Source organism: Mytilus edulis, chromosome 12 (genome assembly GCF_963676685.1).
Source record: "Mytilus edulis chromosome 12, xbMytEdul2.2, whole genome shotgun sequence".
In the NCBI taxonomy this organism is placed as follows: Eukaryota; Metazoa; Mollusca; class Bivalvia; order Mytilida; family Mytilidae; genus Mytilus; species Mytilus edulis.
In genome coordinates, this window is record NC_092355.1 from 45,509,363 (window position 1) to 45,530,082 (window position 20,720).

Below are 20,720 nucleotides of genomic sequence, written 5' to 3' on the forward strand. Positions count from 1 at the left end.
TTAATAATCAAATAAAAATATAATATGTGTTAAATATCTAAATATAAAATGTAACTCAAAACTCCAATCTTCTTCAAGAAAATCTAACTATTCATAATTCATGTAATATTTCTGAACTAAAACTATCAACAATGTTAATATTCACAAAATAAATTAAATACTCATACAAATTGAACGGAATGTAACAGACATTTAAAATTGTATCATTTAATTAACAATAAAAACATGCATAAAATATGTAAATAATTACAGCAATAAAAAGTGGACGGCATATTGAACAGAAAACAAGAGAGGTAACAGTACATTTTAGTAATTCAGATAAAGCAATTGGCAGAATAAAATATTTTATCTAGCATATGTTACATACTTCATTTTATATGACAAATAGCTGTTGTGTTTCTTTACCAATAACAAACATTCAAATTGTTATTTGGATGGAGAGTTGTCTCATTGGCACTCACACCAAATCTTCCTATATCTATTGTAGTTAAATTTGTTTGATTTAAAAATTCTTATATATAAGAACTATGATATAGGTAAATCAGTGGATAATCTGGCTTTATTACTATTTTGTATATTTTTACTTTGATTTTCTATTTGTAATAATTTTTCATATCATGCTACTCCTTGGAGATTAATAATAATTTTCAAAAACAAAGGGCCCACATGCTGTTATCAATGTCAACATCAATAACAGCATAGACAAAATAGATTATCAATTGACTTCATAAGTCTGCTTGACTTGTGTCTTATCCGATTTGTACTTGATCAAATAAAATATGTTTAAACTAAAAATCTAAATAAGTAAAGTATTGAAAAATTGCAATGAGGGATCGATGTGAAATCCACTTGTGCTTTAATTTACAATGCACAACCTATGAAAGTACATCTTGTATGTATGAAGATGAAAATTATCCATTCAGATAGAAAACTAACTGTGTTTTTATAATTAAAAAAAAAATGAATTACTTCCTTGGTGTCCAAAGCTGTTTATACCTCGTTGCATTAATTAAAACAGAGTCACTTTGTCTAAACTCTTACATTTTCATTATATTAACCCACTAAAAAATTGTCCTATCACATATATTTTATTTTTGATTTTCCCCATATCTTTTTTTCTGGATTCCTTTTAAATACATGTACATTCTTGACAGAAGTAGCTATGACACATTCTCCATTTCCATTCACAATTTTATATCAGTGAGTTTTAAAAAATTCACTCCTCACTCGTAAAAGCCATGGGGGGTATAGATTACTATCAAAGTTTAAAGTCTGAGATTCATGACCCCAAATAACCCCCTTCAGATCCATTTGGCTATAGGCCTGCATTCTGATAACAGAATTCAGTTTCATGGTCTGCAACCATTTTTTAGCAAAATCTTGAAGATTATCTCTGATACGTTTGTCACTTTACAGACAAACTAACTGATTAAAAAATAGCATAAAATTAAGAAAGATTAGATAAAATCAATACAATTTTAATCAAGTTATCATAATTAGAATTGTAATTGTTATAAGTCCTAAAATAGCATAGTAAATTATTTGATTTATTTCCCTTTAACCACAATTATAACTCTGTATGCAAAACTTATTAGATGTAAAAAAATATATACACTTTCTTCTGCATCCAACAAGATGACAGTTATACACTACAACTTTTGGTGAATTCAGCAGCTAAAATATATCAATTAAGAGCAATTATGCTGTTATATGATATGTTATTAATGTCTAACTTTTAACCCTTGAACATAAGAGGGTAACTTGTTTCGACCTCCATGACTTAGTGCCTTTTTTTATTTCTAAAACTTGAAACTTTGTATGATTTCATCATATTTTACTAAAACTTATTTTGAAGGAAATCATACAAATGCTACAAACATACCAGATGACATTCAATTAACTTTAAAAGCACTATTCTACATAACATGTAGCAACTGAGTAACTTAAATAAATAAATATATATCAATATATAGTCATCATAATCATTCTTGTTGCATCCTTCAGTACTGCTGGATCCTGGTTGTAGAGGAACCAGTATGGGACATTGTATGTGACAATGACCTCATACTTTCTGCCAACTTTTCAAACTCTTCCCATTTCTGACTTTGCATAGATGATTCCATCATACTCATTCTATCTGTATCCCGAAGCTTGCCTTCCATTGTCTGGTTCTGTGATCTTAACAACATTATCTCCTGCTCCTTTGACTCAAGCTAAAAATGAAGAAAAAATCAGATAGAGTCATGAAATTAAAATAAGTCTTAAAGGCTTCTTTGTCAGATAAATAAAAGATCTTGCATTCTTGTGTGGCCTTTATATATACTATTTACTCATATTATTTTTTAACAATTCATGCATAGGCCCAACATAGCACTTATTGCAAATCAATGTACAATATAAGAAGACTTAGAATTACTCAGGGTTTTCCCCTGAAAATGAAGTAGAAGGCTCAGTTGAAATTATAGGCGGCTGTAACATGCATTCGGCAAAGCCGGATGCCCACCAAGCTGTAAGCTTGGTGCCTTACGGCCGGGGGTTTGGGGGCGGCTCAAGGCCCCAAGAAGCTCTGGCATAAATAGAGCAAAATCCTGCATTCTCGCAATCTCCTGGCACCTAATTTTATCTTTCAAATGACAATTCTTTATGTATGAAATTAAAGAAAGAAAAAAAATCTCAAAGAAATTTCATTTTTTTTATGTTATAGTTTTTTATTTTTATTACCTTATGCTTAAAATTCATTTACTGTTAAAGGAGTTTTATTTATATAATAATTCGGTTTGTTAGAAATCTTGATCGATTTAATTTGCATAACTACGTGCATTTGTAAACAAATGACCCCCTTTTCTCTCTAAAGACTGTTACGCGTATTTAAATCATACAATTATTTCTCAAGCATTGACAGAAAATTGATATATCCTCTGATTTTCTCTTTTTTTTTGTAAACTGTTCAATAAGTGGGATACATAAATCATTTAGAAATGTTATTTATTTGAGGTCGAGTCGACAATATTCTACTTTCGTTTTTGACCTTGATTCTCTGAACACCACGTGGGTTTTGAAAAATGAACTTCAAAAAGGTACTGTTTTCCAGATTCTGAAAAATATGATCTACTACACTTTCTTTAATTTGACTGATATTATACCATAACATAAGATTGTCATCCTATCTAATAGTGATTGTCTTCACGTTTTAAAAGCCAAAAAAAGCCAACAAGTTAATGATCATCGGAACGTCTCTATTGTTAATGTTCAATGACCACCGGAACGTCTCTCTTGTTATCTTTGAAAAGAAACGATGCATTCTGACTTTAAATAGACAACCAATCAGTGACCTGAATTCATATGAACTATATTTAGCCCAAGGTAAACACTGACTTTTCATCCTTGTTTCCGTGACCGCAACTTTGCAGCAATACGTCTTTCGGCTGCCTGTAAACATTTGAAAAAGATATTTTTTTCTTTTTGAATTTAGATTTTTGTCAGTGAAGTAGCTGGCACTTGAAGCCACCGTAAACGGCGGATTTACGCCGACTACCGGCTTCAATGGAAAGCCCCGACTACTGAGAAAAAACTAGATCATCTGAACTTCTAAGAAATGTCTTGATTACCTGGCTGTACTATAGAAACATTTATTTTTCCATAATGTTAAAAACTGAATCTTTGATTTTGAATAGCAAAACTAATATATGATTTGCAACTGATTATTATCCTATTAAAAAATAAAGATCAGCTCAATATTAATTAAGTCCATAGGTTAAAAGTCAACTAGAAAAATATTTAACTTTAAATCTGTAGATACTTATATTTCAATTTAGAACTGATAAAATGGTCGCAGCTGGTCTTCTACCATCTCAATATATAAATCTGAGTTCTTATAATATATAATATATGCTGTCTACGGATTGCATTCTGTAATTAGAGGTAAGACAAAACACAACCTCCTCTATCAAACTAACCTTTCTTTGTATTTCTGAGACGTGATCCACCAGAAGCAGTTTATCTTTGCGTAGTTGTTCACATTCCCTTTCTACTGCATGCTGAAAATTTTCCAACTCTGAAACTCTACTCTTTACCGTCTTTAGTTGCAGTTCTGTTGTGGTAGTGCTAGATTCTGTCTTTGTTAACTGAAATTAAAGAAATTTTTCCTCATATGTTTTTACACCATGTTTTATAATTCATATCCTGTCAAAGATTTAAAAAATACATATAAATAGTTATTTATACAGCATGTTGTTCATTGTATGTAGTGATTATTAATTTTGTAATCAATGCGGATAATTAAATTTTGGATGTAATGTAATGTTTTTTCTGATTGGTTGACAGTGTTTTGTCTATCAGCTATAGACATAATTCTGTCATGTGACTGTGAATGTTTTTTTACGATTTACTCCAGCATAAAAGGGAATTTAGAATTAAATTATAAAGAATGACTGTAATATTTTTTTGTCTATTTGAAATAACATCAAAAATGTGGTGTACACTTTAAAATAACAGGCAACACAGGTTATTAAGTGTGCTACTCATTTTTTATGTTATTTCTTCATATCTTACAGTCAAATGTACATAATAGAAGATTCACACTCAATATCTTTCATAGTTAACATAAAATGAAAATGTTCCCAAATGGTCAGATAATCTAATACAGGTTACCTTTTTTGTTCAAATGTCTGCAGCAAGAGTGAGTACTTATCATTTTCTATATCCTAATATTTTACTGCACAATCCATACCGGTATTTTATATTTGATAAAAATTTCCTATTTTTCTTAAAGTTCTACATTTTAATGTTTAATCAGATAATAGTTTGAGAACATCAATCATCTGATTTTTTTTATTTATCTAAAGATGACAATCATATTGACTTACATTTTCTAAATAATGTCTTGATTTCTCTTGTTCTTTTCTAAGTTGTTCTTGAAGATGACTTATTTCAAACTTGGCATCTTTTTCCCTGTCTCTTAATTGTATTAATTCACTGTGACTCTGAGTGTGTCTTGACTCTGTAGTTTGCCTAGCACCACGTTCCTGATATAATAAAGGTATCAACATATTATTTCTTTTAATCATGAAGTATAACAAATTAGGTAAATCAAGAGTGCACAAGCTGAATTATCTCGCCTCCTTTAATGACCATTGATTGTATGTTGAAAGTCTTAAATATAAAGGTTTTATTAACTCACATAAAGATAGCATTTACGTGTATATAGATCCATGACAATGACTAAATGTCAGGTAAATACTAAAAGACCGATATGTACACCTTACAATTATTTCATACACCAAATAAAGTTTACCTATTGCTTATGGTAATTGAAAACAGACTTAAACATGAAAACAAAACATCGACCAATATTAACCATGAAAATGAAGTCAACATCTGAGATAATACCTGTACACCAACCAATCATTTCATTGGCCTATTGCTTATAGTGCTTAAAAAAAACACCTTACAATCATTCCATACACCACATTCAGTTGTCCTGCTGCTTATAGTATCTGGGATATGGACGTAATCATGTAACTTTAACCTTGTTCACGGATCCATAAAATGAGGTCAGGAGACAGTCTGATTAAAACCAGCCTCACTATCTACAAACACAAGTGGATATTGAGAGCTGGTTTTAATAAGACTGGTCAGGAGGTGAACCCTGTCTAAAAAACATGTAAGCCCAGCAAGGAACCAGTGTACCATTTAGTGTTATCCTATTACTCATCATGAGTGAGAAATGAACATAACAAAACAAATTTTATTTCAAAGAGTTGCTGAACATGAAAATGAGGTCAATGACAATGGACATATATTACAATCACATTACAACTAAAAATAAAAAAATCTTTTACTGATTTGTGATGATTAATTTAATTGATAATAAAAAGCTCATTTAGGCATGGTCTCATATTCTGTGAGAAATGCAGATTTTTAAAATTTGATATTTTCCACCTCATTTAGATTCAATAAAGAAAAATAAACAAATATCTGGAATTTTGCTTTTCTGAAGAAATTTTTTTTTGTCCATAAATGAATCATTAATATAGCTGCTTGGTATTCATATAGACTTATACCAGAGATTTTGAAATTTGGATAGAAAAATCCTCAAGTTTAAAGAGAAATAACTAAGCACTGATGATGATTGCAAATTAAGTGTCTAAAACAAATAGTAATAATTTAGGACAACAGTAAAGCAGCAAAAAGAAAGAAAAGTGATGGAATTGTCAAACAACAAACTTTGTTCCTCTTAATTCTCTATAATCATTAAAGTGTTGATTAACACAATACCCTTTCTCCTCTTAATTCTCTATAATCATTAAAGTGTTGATTAACACAATACCCTTTCTCCTCTTAATTCTCTATAATCATTAAAGTGTTGATAATTAATTAACACAATACCCTTTCTCCACTTAATTCTCTATAATCATTAAAGTCTTGATAATTAATTAACATAATACCCTTTCAACTTCTTTTTGTAGATCCCCAAGCTGTTGAGTAAGTAAAGCGTTTTCTCTGACAAGATTGGCATTATCATCAGTCAACTTGGACTTCATGTATCTATCATGTTCTGCTGTCATTTCTGTTTCCTTTAAGTTCTGTCTCAACAGACGAATCTCATCCTGATAAAAAGAGCACTGAATATTATATAATGCCTGAACAAATCCATATCCTAAAATCTTATTGTTTACTTAGCTTGAGTTTCATTTCACAACCAATCAAGTTCAATTACTTCTACAACATACATTCTTGATAGCTGAGAGCAAAACTTAGATTAACCCTAAGACCAGTCAAAAAAAGATGCACCTATAAAAATAATTAAATGGTTGAGGCTTTTAGTATCTATGAATTGTCTTCAGTAGCACAAATGGGTACATACACTTACACACAAGCACATACACTTACACACAAGCAGATGCAGGAGGAACTTCCAGCATCTTTCTGGGGAACAGCTACGAGATATTACTACTAAAATAATTTTTAACAAATCTAGAACTGAGAACAATCAAAAGAAGCATTTGTGATGACTAACATCAACAAAAGGGCTGTAAAAATTAAAATCAGCTATGATTGATTAATTGTTGCTCTCAGACTTAACATGCAGGGTAAATTGACTATGAATAAGATACATAACTTCCATGCTATAATAAACAAGGCTAAAATATTAAAGGTTTTATCAAAGGTTTGAAAATTGTTACATGCAATATGCACTTATAAACTTAAAAGAGCACTGTTGGAGAATGAAACTGTGTTATTCAAAAATATTAAGTTAATTTGTAAGAATACGAAGATAAGGTATGATTGCCAATGTGACATCTATCCTCTAGTGACCAGACAAGGATGTAAACAACTATAGGCCACTGTAAGGCCTTTGCCAATGAGCAAAACCAATATAGTAAAATAAGCAATAAAAGGTCTCAATATTGAAAAATAGGAAATAATTAAAGAGTATACCAATAGCAAACTGTTAAATTCAAATTTTAAAAGTCGTGCCTGTAAAATCATAAAGCAGCATTTTTTCATCATAATTGCAATAACATATCTTTTTAAATTCCTATAACAATAATTATATGTCAAAGCTCTTACTAAGAAGTTGCACCTAAAATAATGAGCTAAAATTATTAGAAAAAAATAATTTTATTTACTAAGTGTGTGTGTAGGTGTGAAGAAAGATATGTATCACATCAATTGTGAAAGAAAAAATCCCTTTATCTATTATGCAGTGCTTCAATCAAACATTTGGTTTTGTAAAATGAAAGGAAAAAAATGTTAGTTCACACATCACTGCATACACACACTTGGCAAATAATAAACTGTACCTCATTTGATGAAATGACCTGTATGAAATGAATCAAAGTTACTGAAATCCATCACCTTATATAAAGTAAATTGTTTTTAGGTTTTTTAAATCTTGTGAAGATTTATCTCCCCTTCAACACTGAAAAAAAATTTGCAACACATTTTTATTTAAATTTCAAACTCTCTGGGTTTGAAATCAGCTAGCATAGATGACCTTTGGCTTAGTTTATGTTTATGAAAATCAATCTATATTGATTTACAAGTGTATTAATATTCAAGTCTATTTGAATGAATAATGGAAGGTTCAATAATTGATGCATTGCTCAAACTTTTTCAGAATAGATAAAGACTAAAAAACTGGACATAAAGTGGAATATTGATAGAATTAAAATAATCCCGAAATAATTTAAATGTCCAACATTGATAAGAATTCTAAGGTATTTGGTTATGATTCATGTATTAATTAAATCAATTCTGAAGTTCTATTTTCTTTCATAGTTCTTTGTTTGTTTGAATTATTTGCACCATAAAAAATGAGAGGTATACAACTAAAAATCAAACCTGTGAGCAATTAATAAAAGAATTGATATTGAAAAAAGTTTCCTATAAATTAAATCAACCTTGTAGGTGGAAAATGCAAACAATTTTAAATTCTTGCCTTATCATCAAATTAAACTGTTTAATCTGAGATTTTACTTTTGATTTAATGGAATTCCTGTTGATATCAATTTCTTATTCAACAACTATTAGTTTTCTTAATAGCTTTTGTATAAGCCTCAAAAGAAATGTCTGTTTTAAAGAAGACATGTTCATAAATGAGTAGTTTAAAGCTCTTAATGTACTAATAGACTATTAAAGGACTATGTTTATTATTATTACCTTTAAGTCGTTAGCCACTTTGTCTTGTATTTGTAAAGTGTTATTGTAGTATTTATCTTCCAGCTCCCTCAGCTGTGTCTGGACACTCAACAACTCACTCCTCTTCTCATCTAAAGTAATCTGGGTCAAATTATGTTGTTCACCTCTTTGTTCCAGCTAAAACAGAAGAACAAGTATTTGCAATCAATGAAGTAGTTCTTAAAAGCTATAATATGAACTAAAACAGTTGTTTGATGTCAATAAGACAACAACCCAACAACATAAATAACCAAACATCAAGAGGACAAATACAAGGTCTCAATAGTCACAAGTCTATAAACAGAAATAATTGTTTTGTTCTCCAACATTTTTACAGAAGCTATTAAAAGAAATATTTGTTCAGTCAAAGTACTTGCTTCCCATAAAATTAATAGGACAACTATCAAATATACACAGTAAATGTCTTCAAAATAAAACTACTTACCAGGACCATAGGAAAATAAATGTTGTTCAATGTTGAAGTATAAATGGTGCAATTGTTTTACTCTTTTAAAATATTTCACTTTGGGTTTTACTCATTGTTGAAAGCCATACTGTAATTGTTCATTGTTTGCATCTTTGTCCAAAATGAATAAATGTCTCATTGTCAAATTGACAATCATACCAAATCCCTTTATTTTGAAATTGGATTATTTGTATGTATAATCCTAAATAAACAGCTGCGCCATGAGCACATGATACGCCCGACGTCTTGTGTGGAAGTTTTATGCAATAATCATAAATAGTTTCTGAGACCCATAACCCATAAAATTAATAGGACAACTATCAAATATACACAGTAAATGTCTTCAAAATAAAACTACTTACCAGGACCATAGGAAAATAAATGTTGTTCAATGTTGAAGTATAAATGGTGCAATTGTTTTACTCTTTTAAAATATTTCACTTTGGGTTTTACTCATTGTTGAAAGCCATACTGTAATTGTTCATTGTTTGCATCTTTGTCCAAAATGAATAAATGTCTCATTGTCAAATTGACAATCATACCAAATCCCTTTATTTTGAAATTGGATTATTTGTATGTATAATCCTAAATAAACAGCTGCGCCATGAGCACATGATACGCCCGACGTCTTGTGTGGAAGTTTTATGCAATAATCATAAATAGTTTCTGAGAAAGTTTAAGCAATCACCATTTATTGCTTTTGAGACACGGCGGGACATGTGAAACCCCCCACCCTGTTTTTTTTTACAAATATCACTAAAATAAAATTTTGAATCAAACCAAAAAGTATACAGATCTTTAGATTAATATAACAAAGAAGTGTGTACAGTTTCAAACAATAATCATAAATTGTTTTTGAGATACGGCGCGACATGTAAAAAAACCCCTCCCCTTTTTTACAAAATACTCAATAACTCAAAAATAAAATTTTGAGTCATCACCAAAAAGTATACAGATCTTTAGATTTATATAATAAAGAAGTGTGTAAAGTTTGAAGCAATAATCATAAATCGTTTTTGAGATACGGCATGACATGTAAAAACCCCCTCCCCTTTTTTACAAAATACTCAATAACTCAAAAAAGTAATTTTGAATCATCACCAAAAAGTATACAGATCTTGAGATTAATATAACAAAGAAGTGTGTAAAGTTTTAAGCAATAATCATAAATCGTTTTTGAGATACGGCGCGACATGTAAAAAACCCTCCCCCTTTTTTACAAAATACTCAATAACTCAAAAATGAAATTTTGAATCATCACCAAAAAGTATACAGATATTAAGATTAATATAACTGAGAAATGTGTAAAGTTTTAAGCAATAATCAAGAACCGTTTTTGAGATACGGTGCGACATGTGAAAAAAAACACACCCCTGTTTTAGTTACAAAGTGCCGTAACTTAAAAAGTTTAAATCTTATTTTCACCAAAAAGTATACAGATCATTTGACCATCATAAAAAACAACTATATTAAGTTTCATGAAATTTAGATAAGTCGTTCTCAAGTTACGGTGCAACATGTTTACGCCGGACAGACAGACGGACAGACAGACGGACGGACACCGGACATTTGTATACCATAATATGTCCCGTCAAAATTTTGACGGGCGTATAAAAATTATAAACTAATTTCCTCAGTATGTCATATATATAAAATAAATCATATAAAACAATGATTGCACATATTTTCATTTGTTTTGCAAAAAATCTAATTTCTAGTTTGAAATAATTGTATTGGCATAATAGAAAAAGATATTGTCAAAATAAATAAATCTACTACAATATATTGAACATATAAAAATTCTATTATTCATGCATAAAAATAATAGATAAGTTATATATATATAATTAATATACAGGCATGTTTACATGTATCGCTATCAAATAAATCACAAAATGTATTTTGACTAAACCCAAACTGTTAAATGACCCCACACAACAATTCTGCTTACTGAAGATCAAAATTCCTTATTGTGTACATGTACCTTTGACCAAACTACTTCTCTTATCCAAAAGCTACGCTATATATTTTTTCGCTTATCCTTATTTGCTGACCCATAAAAAATGAGGTCAAGGACAATGGGCATATGACAGATGGAATCTTTGTAACATAAGGTATCTGTATTGTAACAAAATATGAAGCATCCTGATCTTCTCCTGTCTGAATAGGGGTTACACATGGCTGTTTTTTCCCTTTACCCTTTTTTTTGTATGTCAAATGCCTCCAACTTTTCATTTTCCCCCCTATATGCAACATCAAAAAAACTTGTCATCCTCTCATCAGAAATGCTCCAGGGAAGAACAATACTACCATTATATCCCCATGCATTATTTGACGCAAGGGGATACATAGTACTTTAAATAATTCCCCATGTTATTGACTAGTACATTATCTATATCTCCTCTCATGCATCATGCTGTTGTACTTACAGAGGATCCCTCAATCTTAAATATTCCCCTTTCAGTACAGACCTCCTCTTCAGGAGGAGGTAAATCAAATCTTGTTACTTTCCTCATCGATGAAAAATCATATTCATTAACACCACTATCAGATGACAACTTATAATTTCTAATATGCTTGTCAGAATATTCTTCATACTTCTCAGAATTACTCTCCAAGACTTCACAACATTTATCATTTCTAGGGAGGGACTCATCATACTTTCTGAAACTTCCGTCAGACAAAATACTCCTTATAGGCGATAGATCATACTTTCTGACTTTACTGTCAGATAAGACATCACGTCTTGAAGTATCTCTACCCCTCTCAGAAAGATCTTTTAAGATTTGATGTATCTACAGAACATAACAACAACTATGATGAAATCCAATACACAATCCAGCAACAATACAAAATTCTCAAAGCAACCTGAACATATGCTCACATTATAACTTCTAAAAGTAAAATTACAAAAAAGGAAAGTCCCTTATCAAATGGAAATTTAAAAAGCTCAAAAACAAAAAACGAATAGATAACAAGGGTCATATTCCTGACTTGGCACAGACATTTTCTGATGTAGAAAATGGTGGAATAAACCTGGTTTTACAGCTAGCTAAACCTCTGTTAAGTCTAAAACTATTTTTAATATCTCGGAAGTTTTCTTATATGGAGTATTAATTTACATCTTTTGCATCTGATGCATTATACTTTGATCTATTCATTTTTAGAATGGGTATTTCCAGTTTCAGTGATAATGTGGATTCATATTTTTTTGTAGGTACCAATTTTCCTTGACATGTTTCATTGTTTTGTCATTACTATGGTCTATTACCTGACTCCTAAGGGACTGGATTTTTATTTCAGCATTTTTAAGTGCAGTTGCACTCTTATCAAGCTCAGTTTTGGCATCAAACAACTGTGAATCTTTCTGGTTTAATTCCCTATCCATCATATCTTTCTCTTTCTTAAGCTCTATTATTTCATCCATTAGGTTTCTCTTATCTCTGGATCTGGCAGCTAAAATTTCAGCATTCATTTACAATTATTTTTAGTTCTAACAATGTATACATTTCAAAGGATCACATAGAAAAAAAAATACTTCAAGAAGTCTTATATAAAAAGACAGTTTATGTGAATAGCTACAAAAAAAACCTCTTTCACATCAGAGAAGTTATAAATGCATCTCTTGACTTATAGATATCTAAAGTAATGAATGTTTTAAGTAAACCAATTTTATGCTCAGAATATATACAGTGAACACAAATCTTACTCTGTATAATAATCTAAAGAAAACAAGATATTGGATGTAACGTCGCTCAAATATCCCTTAAATCCATACTTCATAAGTATAATAAAAATTCGAAGTAATACCAATTAGGTAGTGACTGCCTGGGAAATCTGGTAATATCTAAGATAATACAACCTATTGTAATAACATTCCAGACAAAATATAAAAATCACTCACAATCCAAAAGCTGGGAAATATTTAAAAAAAAAGTTATTAACAGACACAAAGAATGACAAAATGACAGAGTGAAGAATGGATAGGCCAGGTGACGCAGTATACCATATTCTACTGTCTTATATTTAATGTAAAAGGTACCTTCTTCATCATGCAGCCTCTCAAATGTTTTTTCTTTCTCAGTATTGGTCACTGCAATTATTGTTTCTTTCTTCTTTATTTCCATCTGTAAACTATCTATCTCTAGCTGCATAGTCTGATAATATATATAACTCCATGTAAATATGAAAGGAACTATTTTATAAAGATGATATCCTTAGGATTAAAATAGGAAGAGGGCTGACAAAAATATCCTACTTCATATAGTATTTAAGTGTCTGATTTATAACAACATCAGCATATGGAAATAAAGCTACTTTTTTATGTGTTTAAATATACATGTATATATAAAGTAAGATGAAATACACAATGGAACACTCATTAACCTCAGTTTAAAAGTCACTGAAAATTAGCTTGGGCCAGTAGGTCAGAAGCTGTTTTTCATAATTATGGATGTCAATAACACCCAATTACAATCCCCTTTTTTTTATGTTTTGTACAGTCGCCTTTTAACGTACATAACTCATGTGCACGGATTGATAGAAGATTAAATAAGATAGATTTGGATACAAAGTACATTTTACTTAATACTATAATCAAGTAACAACTTCATTTATTATTTTTTAATTTTAGAAATTACCACTTAATTGATGTTTTTTTTAAACAGTGGTATTCTACAGTTGCCTTTATACATATATATGACAATATTTAAATAAGAATATGTGTCAATTATAGGACACCATATACGTCTGATGACACTATCACATTTCCATGTCCAGTGTACTGTAAAAAGTCAATGTACTTACTCTTAATTTTGTTAACATTCTCTCTGCCTCAGCTGTCATCTTTGGATGCATTTCTGTTGCTTTCTTTGCTTGGTCTCGAGTAGTCAAGTTAAGAAAAAATAAGTAAAAGTCATTTATCAAGGACTAGCATCATTGACTCACTGTATATCTTTTTAGTGTTGAACTACTGATTCATTGATGGTTACTTATGGTTACTTATTTTCAAGGGTTTCTTTTAATTTATATTCAGACATTTCTATTTAATTCTTTCAAGCAGGAAATGAAGGTGAAGGTTATGTTGACTTGTAAACCTTTTATATGGGATATGGGTTATCTTTTCAAATAAGTCATGCAAAATTGTGTGCATGATTCATTTTTCAATGTACATTTAAATGTAGACTTGCTTAAACAAATGGTCAATCAGAGTACTCCTTTGATGTTGTGATGATCAAAATAATTTACTTCCAATCTGTATCCTTCCTTGAATATAAATTGCTTTATTATAAAGGATATAGATAATTTGATTCTAGTTCCAGGAAGTAGATTTGCTGCTGTAGATTTTTTATATATTCTGCTTCAATGTTATCTAGATTGGCCAAGTTTGACTTTGATTTCCTGAAAAATAAAATAATGATAAATGAGTCATCTGAGTTTTAGATAGAGACACATCTCCCCAGTATTTTATTATTTGAATAGCATTATGGAATTTAAAATAGTATCTTTTCCCTAAAAAATAAATTATAGTCTTGCATTTACATGTAAAGTTACACATTAAAATACCAAAAAAAATTCAAATAGCACCATGGCAAAAGTTACAAGATATACATTACTTATTCTGAGCATTAAAAATAAATCACAATTTAATTTATACCAAAAAAGAGTAAAAAATAAACTAAAGATTCTACATTTTCTAAAACATTGTAAAGGGTACGATGAACATGGTGAACTCACTGATTAGATGTTGATGTAGAATTAAAATTAGCAGCTAAACTGCCTGTGCTTTTCCTCATCTTGTTTGTACTCTTAGTTTTCTTAAATGTAAAATCTGGCATTGACTTCTGGACATCTGTCAGGTAATTTCCTGGATAACGAGAAAAATATCTTAATACATGTACTGCAAAAGACTATATACAAATTCTAGATTGTTTATAAACCAATTCATATCTTTACCTACATGTAATTTTTTTGTGATCACTTTTTTCTACAGACAAAATTGGCAGTCCATAATTCTGAAAAGCCAATGTCAACATAAACAAAGCATTAGTTAAACATTTAAATCTTCTGGTCAAAACAAACCTTCAGATAATTTTCATTTTTTGTTAATATTTGCATAAGAACAGTTCTTAGTGCACGTGTTGAAGATTGATTGTACGCTTCTGTATACCGTAATTGGGCATGTATAGTCCGCACTTTTTTTCCTTAAATATGTAGTTTGTACAAGGGGTGCGGACTATACATAACTATAGACGGTTTTCGAAATTTAAAAAAAAAAAAAAAAAAATTTTTTTTTTTTAAATTTCGTTTTTTCTGCATTAATAATGTATATTGAAAAAGTTTATTATATTCACTTCATTTAATTCTTATTCTTTTGTAACTTTTCTCTTCAAAATTGAGTATTCAGAGTAAAGGTGTGACAACCTGCATAGGTAATCAAGAGGGGTAATTAAGGATTAAGTATGGGTGTGTGGCAATTAAATAATGATGTCAAGTTTTGACAGGTGTTAAATATTATGATGAATGAAAAGATTATATAAGATTAAATAGTTTTAAAATTTTGATTACTGCTAATTAATTTAGATGTTTGATCTCTTTTTTTTCTTTTGTTCCATAATATTCAAATTATTTCTGTAATATTATATATCAGCTTGGACATACTTAGACAAATGTTGATTTTAAAAGGGATCTTATGATTAATAAATACTTTTATAAAATTATAAATAACCTGATAAACTACCACTTTTTTTTCATGAAATAAATAAAACATAATTATTTTTTTTTATAAAATACATGGATTTTTACAGTGAACTAGACTTTAACAGTAAAAAAAAAAAAAAATGTTTTACAAAACTTTTTTTCTCGATTTTGAGGCGATGAAATGGGGGGACTATACATAAATGCGTACTATACACGGCCGAATACGGTACAGTCTAGTTTTCATGAGTCTAGAAATAATGTTATTTATTAAGTAATTAACAACCCATTTACTATTCAAAGCAGAATACAGATTATATTACTTAAGCAGTAAGCCTGAGAGCCACCTTTGATTAACTGTGAATGCATTAATCAAATGTTACAACATCAACGATACAATGGTTTTCCTAATCAAACACATTATTGCCATTGCCATACCAAAAGTATACAGTTTTTTTAAGATATTTGTCATGTTTATGTTTATATCCTTAAGCTCATCAACATGTTTAAAGTAACTAAATCAACTTTATATATATATATCACAAATAAAGATAAATCCACAATATCGCAAAAAAATACAATAAAGCAGGTTTAAATAAGTGAAAAGTTCATAAAACATGCATGTGAACTTGTTGGAAGCATTTAAATAAAAAACAAGCAATATTTGTGGATCTTTAATAAATTTCTGGCACATGGCATGGACAGTATAAATCATAATCCAATCGATAAAAATAAAAAAAGCTAAGTGCAGGTCTGTTTGAGAATTTAATAAAATTTCATGATAAATAATATCAAGCAAACTGAAAATTTAATATGGATCAGGGGAGGCAATTGATACACATATCTTTTCAACCAAAACTTTTTGAACAAGCAATTATATTTTGAAAGTACCATATATACTGTTCTTTAAAATACTGGGTACCCATGGCCAATACCAGGATTTAAATGTATTTAAACCAGCAAAATTTTCCCTCTCCCCTTTCCCCTCAGCAGTATGTTCGATTAAACATTGTCATTAGGACACTAAATTTTAGTTTGAAAGGTCTACGAAGAGGTAATCATAGTATACATGCATGACTATTACATTTTTTGTACCTTCAAAACCAAGCATTGACTATTACACTGACTGTTAAATCTGGTAGAATCTGAAACCTATTTAAGAGTGCTCTTAGGTTCAGAGAGCAGCTAAAAATTGAGCCTTTTCAATACTTTTCAATCCCACTATACTTTAAACTGTAAAAAAATGTACACTACCTGCTTCAATTTAAGGAAACCATCATCAGTACATTTAAATATAAGCTTAAGGAAATAAAAAACATGCATAGTTATAATTATAAGTAAGCAATTGATGTAATTTATACATGTACCTATCTCCATATCAGACCTCCTCCAGTTTCCAATAACTGCATGTATATAATGTAAAAATGTTAACACAAATAAAATTTTAGGTTTAGATGTTCTAAAATATAGTAACCCTTATTAGTTAAAAGATACATTGTACTATGTTTGTCAATCAGGATCAATGAAAAATTGGATTGTAAGATACAAATTACAATATATCATAATTGATTGACATACATGTACATGTATGAATAATATATCAGCATCTTGCAGTTGTTAAAATAACACCATTTAAACAAAATAAATGTATGTTGACTACAAAATTTGTATGGGTTCCGCGGAACCTGGTGTCTAGTCTACTTTTGCTGTAAATCGCAGGCTCAACATGTACAAAAACAATCAAAAAGATTAATAAAAGTATTCCTCTCGATACTATCTTTTGATTGTAAGAAGCTTCTGTCCAAGTTTGATAAAAATCCAAGATAGTTTATGAATCTAATAAATGTTTTAAAACTTTAACTGCAGACTGTATGTAATGATAACTGGATCAAAAACTAAGTCCATTTATAAGTTAAATACGTTTAAACAGGTACAAAATTTAGACAAAATAACCTTGAGATACTAGCTTTTGATCATCAACAAGCTTCTGTCAAAATTTGGTACAAATCCATGATAGTTTAAGAAAGTTATTAAAATTTTAAAAACTGTAACCAGAGAGTGGATGTATTGTTTCCTGACAGAAACACTAAGTCCATTTATAAGTAAAATTAGGAAAATAGAAAAAAAAAATTATCAAAATTTACTTCTGTATACTATCTTATGATCATAAAAAAAAAGCTTCTGTCCAGGATAGTTTAAGAAAGTTATTAAAAATTTTACAGAGTAAATATTTGTGGCAGCCGCCGCCGCCAACAAAATGTAGGATCGCTATGTCTCGCTTTTTCGACTGATGTTGAAGGCTGGACAAAAAAGAAGAATGCCAGCTAGTCATACATGTATACATGTATATGGCAAATTCAGCTACTTTTCCCTTGGTTATTGGACAAGTAATTTACTAGTGAACAATTAAAGTTCCCAAATTCAAACTTGATCTGTGGTTGGTGGAAATATAATTACATGTACATGTACATTGTAAGAATTGAATATAAATTGCATATAATACATATGTAATGTACGGACATCCAGATGGACAAGGGTCAAACTTAATGCCTCCTTCCACTCCAGTGTGACAAAGGCAAGAAAAAAATCAAGAATAATAGCTTATTAATGGTGTTATTTATGTAAATAATGAATAAAAAGTGGTAAAATAAGTAAAAAATAGAGAAAATTGCCATAAAGGGCATAAAAACTTTAAAAAAGTAAACAAGTGTGCACCCACTGGAATTTTATGCCTAATTGATCACCAAATATATATACATTTGTAGTTAGCCTATTATTTATACATGTAGTGATGTACATACATGTATAAATAAAATAGAATGGAAATGGGGTATGTGTCAATATATGAGATCAAATGTTTATTAAGAAAATTGAACATCAACCATGAATGGAGTCAATGGACAATAAAAATGAGGTCAAGGTCAATTGAACCCTGCCAGACACTTGAACACCATGCAATCATTCCATACAATGAATATTATCAATTAGTATAGTTGGCTTTTAAATAATTAAACAAATAAAACATCATGGTTGTAATCTTTTGAAAACTGTCATAAAGAAATTCATTGCTTCACCATCTATACAAAATAACTGTGACAGTCAAAAGAGTTACATTCTTTTTACATGTACATGTACAAAATGTACATATAAATAAAATAGAATGGAAATGGGGTATGTGTCAAAGAGACAAAAACATTTGTACATGTAGGAGATTGAGGTGTCATTCATTCAATAAGTTTACACAATACAAAGTACATGTACACACTGAAAATGATGATGTCTTAAATTTAGACCCAGTGTTCACACAAGGACATTTGGATGGATTCACTTTAGATCGATTTAAAGGCTTTTGTGAACGCTTTGAATAGATCTTTAATCCTTCTAAACTAAAACACCAAAAGAGGTATTTTAATTTGAAATGATCTAAGGTGAACCAATCTAACTTTAAATGTGAACCCAAAGATCGGTTTGAACTACATGTACATTTACGATTGAACCAAAAATAATTTATGCACATGTATAGCGTCAATTCTTAAAAGTGTAATTACATACATGCAATATCACTGTATAAATGGGTGGTTCATTATTAAACCAATATTTCTCTGTTTGAAAACAGACCTTTGCCAATTAAAACAAAACAGCGTATCATTTTTTTAAAATAAATTTGTGTGTCTAGCTTCCTTTCTTATGTTGTTTTTGATTTTTTTTCTTTTCAGGAACCACAGCAATTCTTTATGGTGTATCTTCCTTGCTACAGTTTTTTGTTTCAAAATTATTGAAAACTACAAGAATACGGTGACTGTCAAGAGAAACAATAACTTTGGCCATTTTTTTTTAAGTGTGTGTATCATGATGTATCAGAGCACCAACACATACATTTGATTATTTTTTTCTATTTATACACAATATTTGCAGTTTTACAGGTAAATAGGTTAGATCGATTGCATATTTAATTGTAGTGTGAACACAGTGGTTCAGATTAGACAGCTAGAGATCCTTATGATTAAAGATAAATTAATGTGAACGTTATAACTGGTTTCATTATTTAGATCAATTCAAATTAGATTGATTAAAAAAAATGCTAGTGTGAACAGGGTCTTAGAATCCCAAACATTTAACTTATTAAAAGTTAAAAACATGCAGTGACATGAATCTATCATCATGCAGTCGTATTTGTAATTACTGAAACTATTTTTAGAACTACATGTATATTTCTTTAAATATATCATCTTAAATTCTGTTGATTAATACTGATTTTACCAACCTCTGTCTGTAGAAGGTCGAGAGGGTGATGGACTACGAGACCTAACATTCTGCCTGGATGGAGAAGGACTTCTTGATCTCAATGACCTGCTCCATTCAATAACATCAGCAGTTTGTGTACCCATTGGTGCAGAAATTCTTTCTGTCATAGTATTTCTATATTGTATATGTTCCAATGGATTTTTAACCTAATTACAAAGTGTACAATTAATGCACTACTGTCTAAAGGAGGCGGGGTATAGTAGTATTTGCTTGGATTACAGGGGTGAAAGGTTATATATGTACGTCACCGAAAAAAACACTTCAATCTTTAAATGCATGCGATAAAACGAAGTATCAGTTTCCTTCCGATTGTAAATCCTACCAACCTCCCAAAGACTTCTGAGATGACATTAAACTTTCTTGCTTTCCATAAGTAGAAGAAATCCTGGACATTTTTACAATTTTTGACAAGTTGGGACGCGGTTTTCGTTGCAATGGGCAACAAATGTAAAGTTTTTATTTTCGTATTTTTCATTTCCAAATTATCAATAGCAATTAGATACATGAATTCTGCAAATTATCATAAAAAAATTTTAATTAATTTTTTCTTTATATTTGAAAACAATTGTCT

At 29.9% G+C, this 20,720-nt stretch overlaps 1 protein-coding gene across 8 annotated transcripts; it reads right to left on the minus strand.

Annotated features, from left to right (window-relative positions):
- Nucleotides 1-741: 741 nt before the first annotated feature.
- LOC139498610 (uncharacterized protein MCAP_0864-like) lies at nucleotides 742-20,602 on the minus strand. Of its 8 annotated transcripts, XM_071287074.1 has the most exons (14): nucleotides 20,476-20,573; nucleotides 20,109-20,295; nucleotides 17,212-17,247; nucleotides 14,885-15,014; nucleotides 14,447-14,548; nucleotides 13,955-14,033; nucleotides 13,191-13,305; nucleotides 12,420-12,604; nucleotides 8,665-8,820; nucleotides 7,806-7,823; nucleotides 6,447-6,608; nucleotides 4,866-5,024; nucleotides 3,957-4,124; nucleotides 1,856-2,213 (listed from the first exon to the last, which is right to left on the minus strand). In XM_071287074.1, exons 2-14 carry the CDS (start codon nucleotides 20,254-20,256, stop codon nucleotides 2,001-2,003), a joined length of 1,671 nt encoding a protein of 556 aa, XP_071143175.1. In that variant the 5' UTR covers nucleotides 20,257-20,295; nucleotides 20,476-20,573; the 3' UTR covers nucleotides 1,856-2,000. The 8 variants fall into 8 exon arrangements, with proteins under 8 accessions (XP_071143176.1, XP_071143178.1, XP_071143180.1 ...); XM_071287078.1 differs by lacking the exon at nucleotides 20,109-20,295 and having other exon boundaries at nucleotides 20,476-20,593; XM_071287076.1 differs by lacking the exon at nucleotides 17,212-17,247 and having other exon boundaries at nucleotides 20,476-20,577.
- Nucleotides 20,603-20,720: the final 118 nt, after the last annotated feature.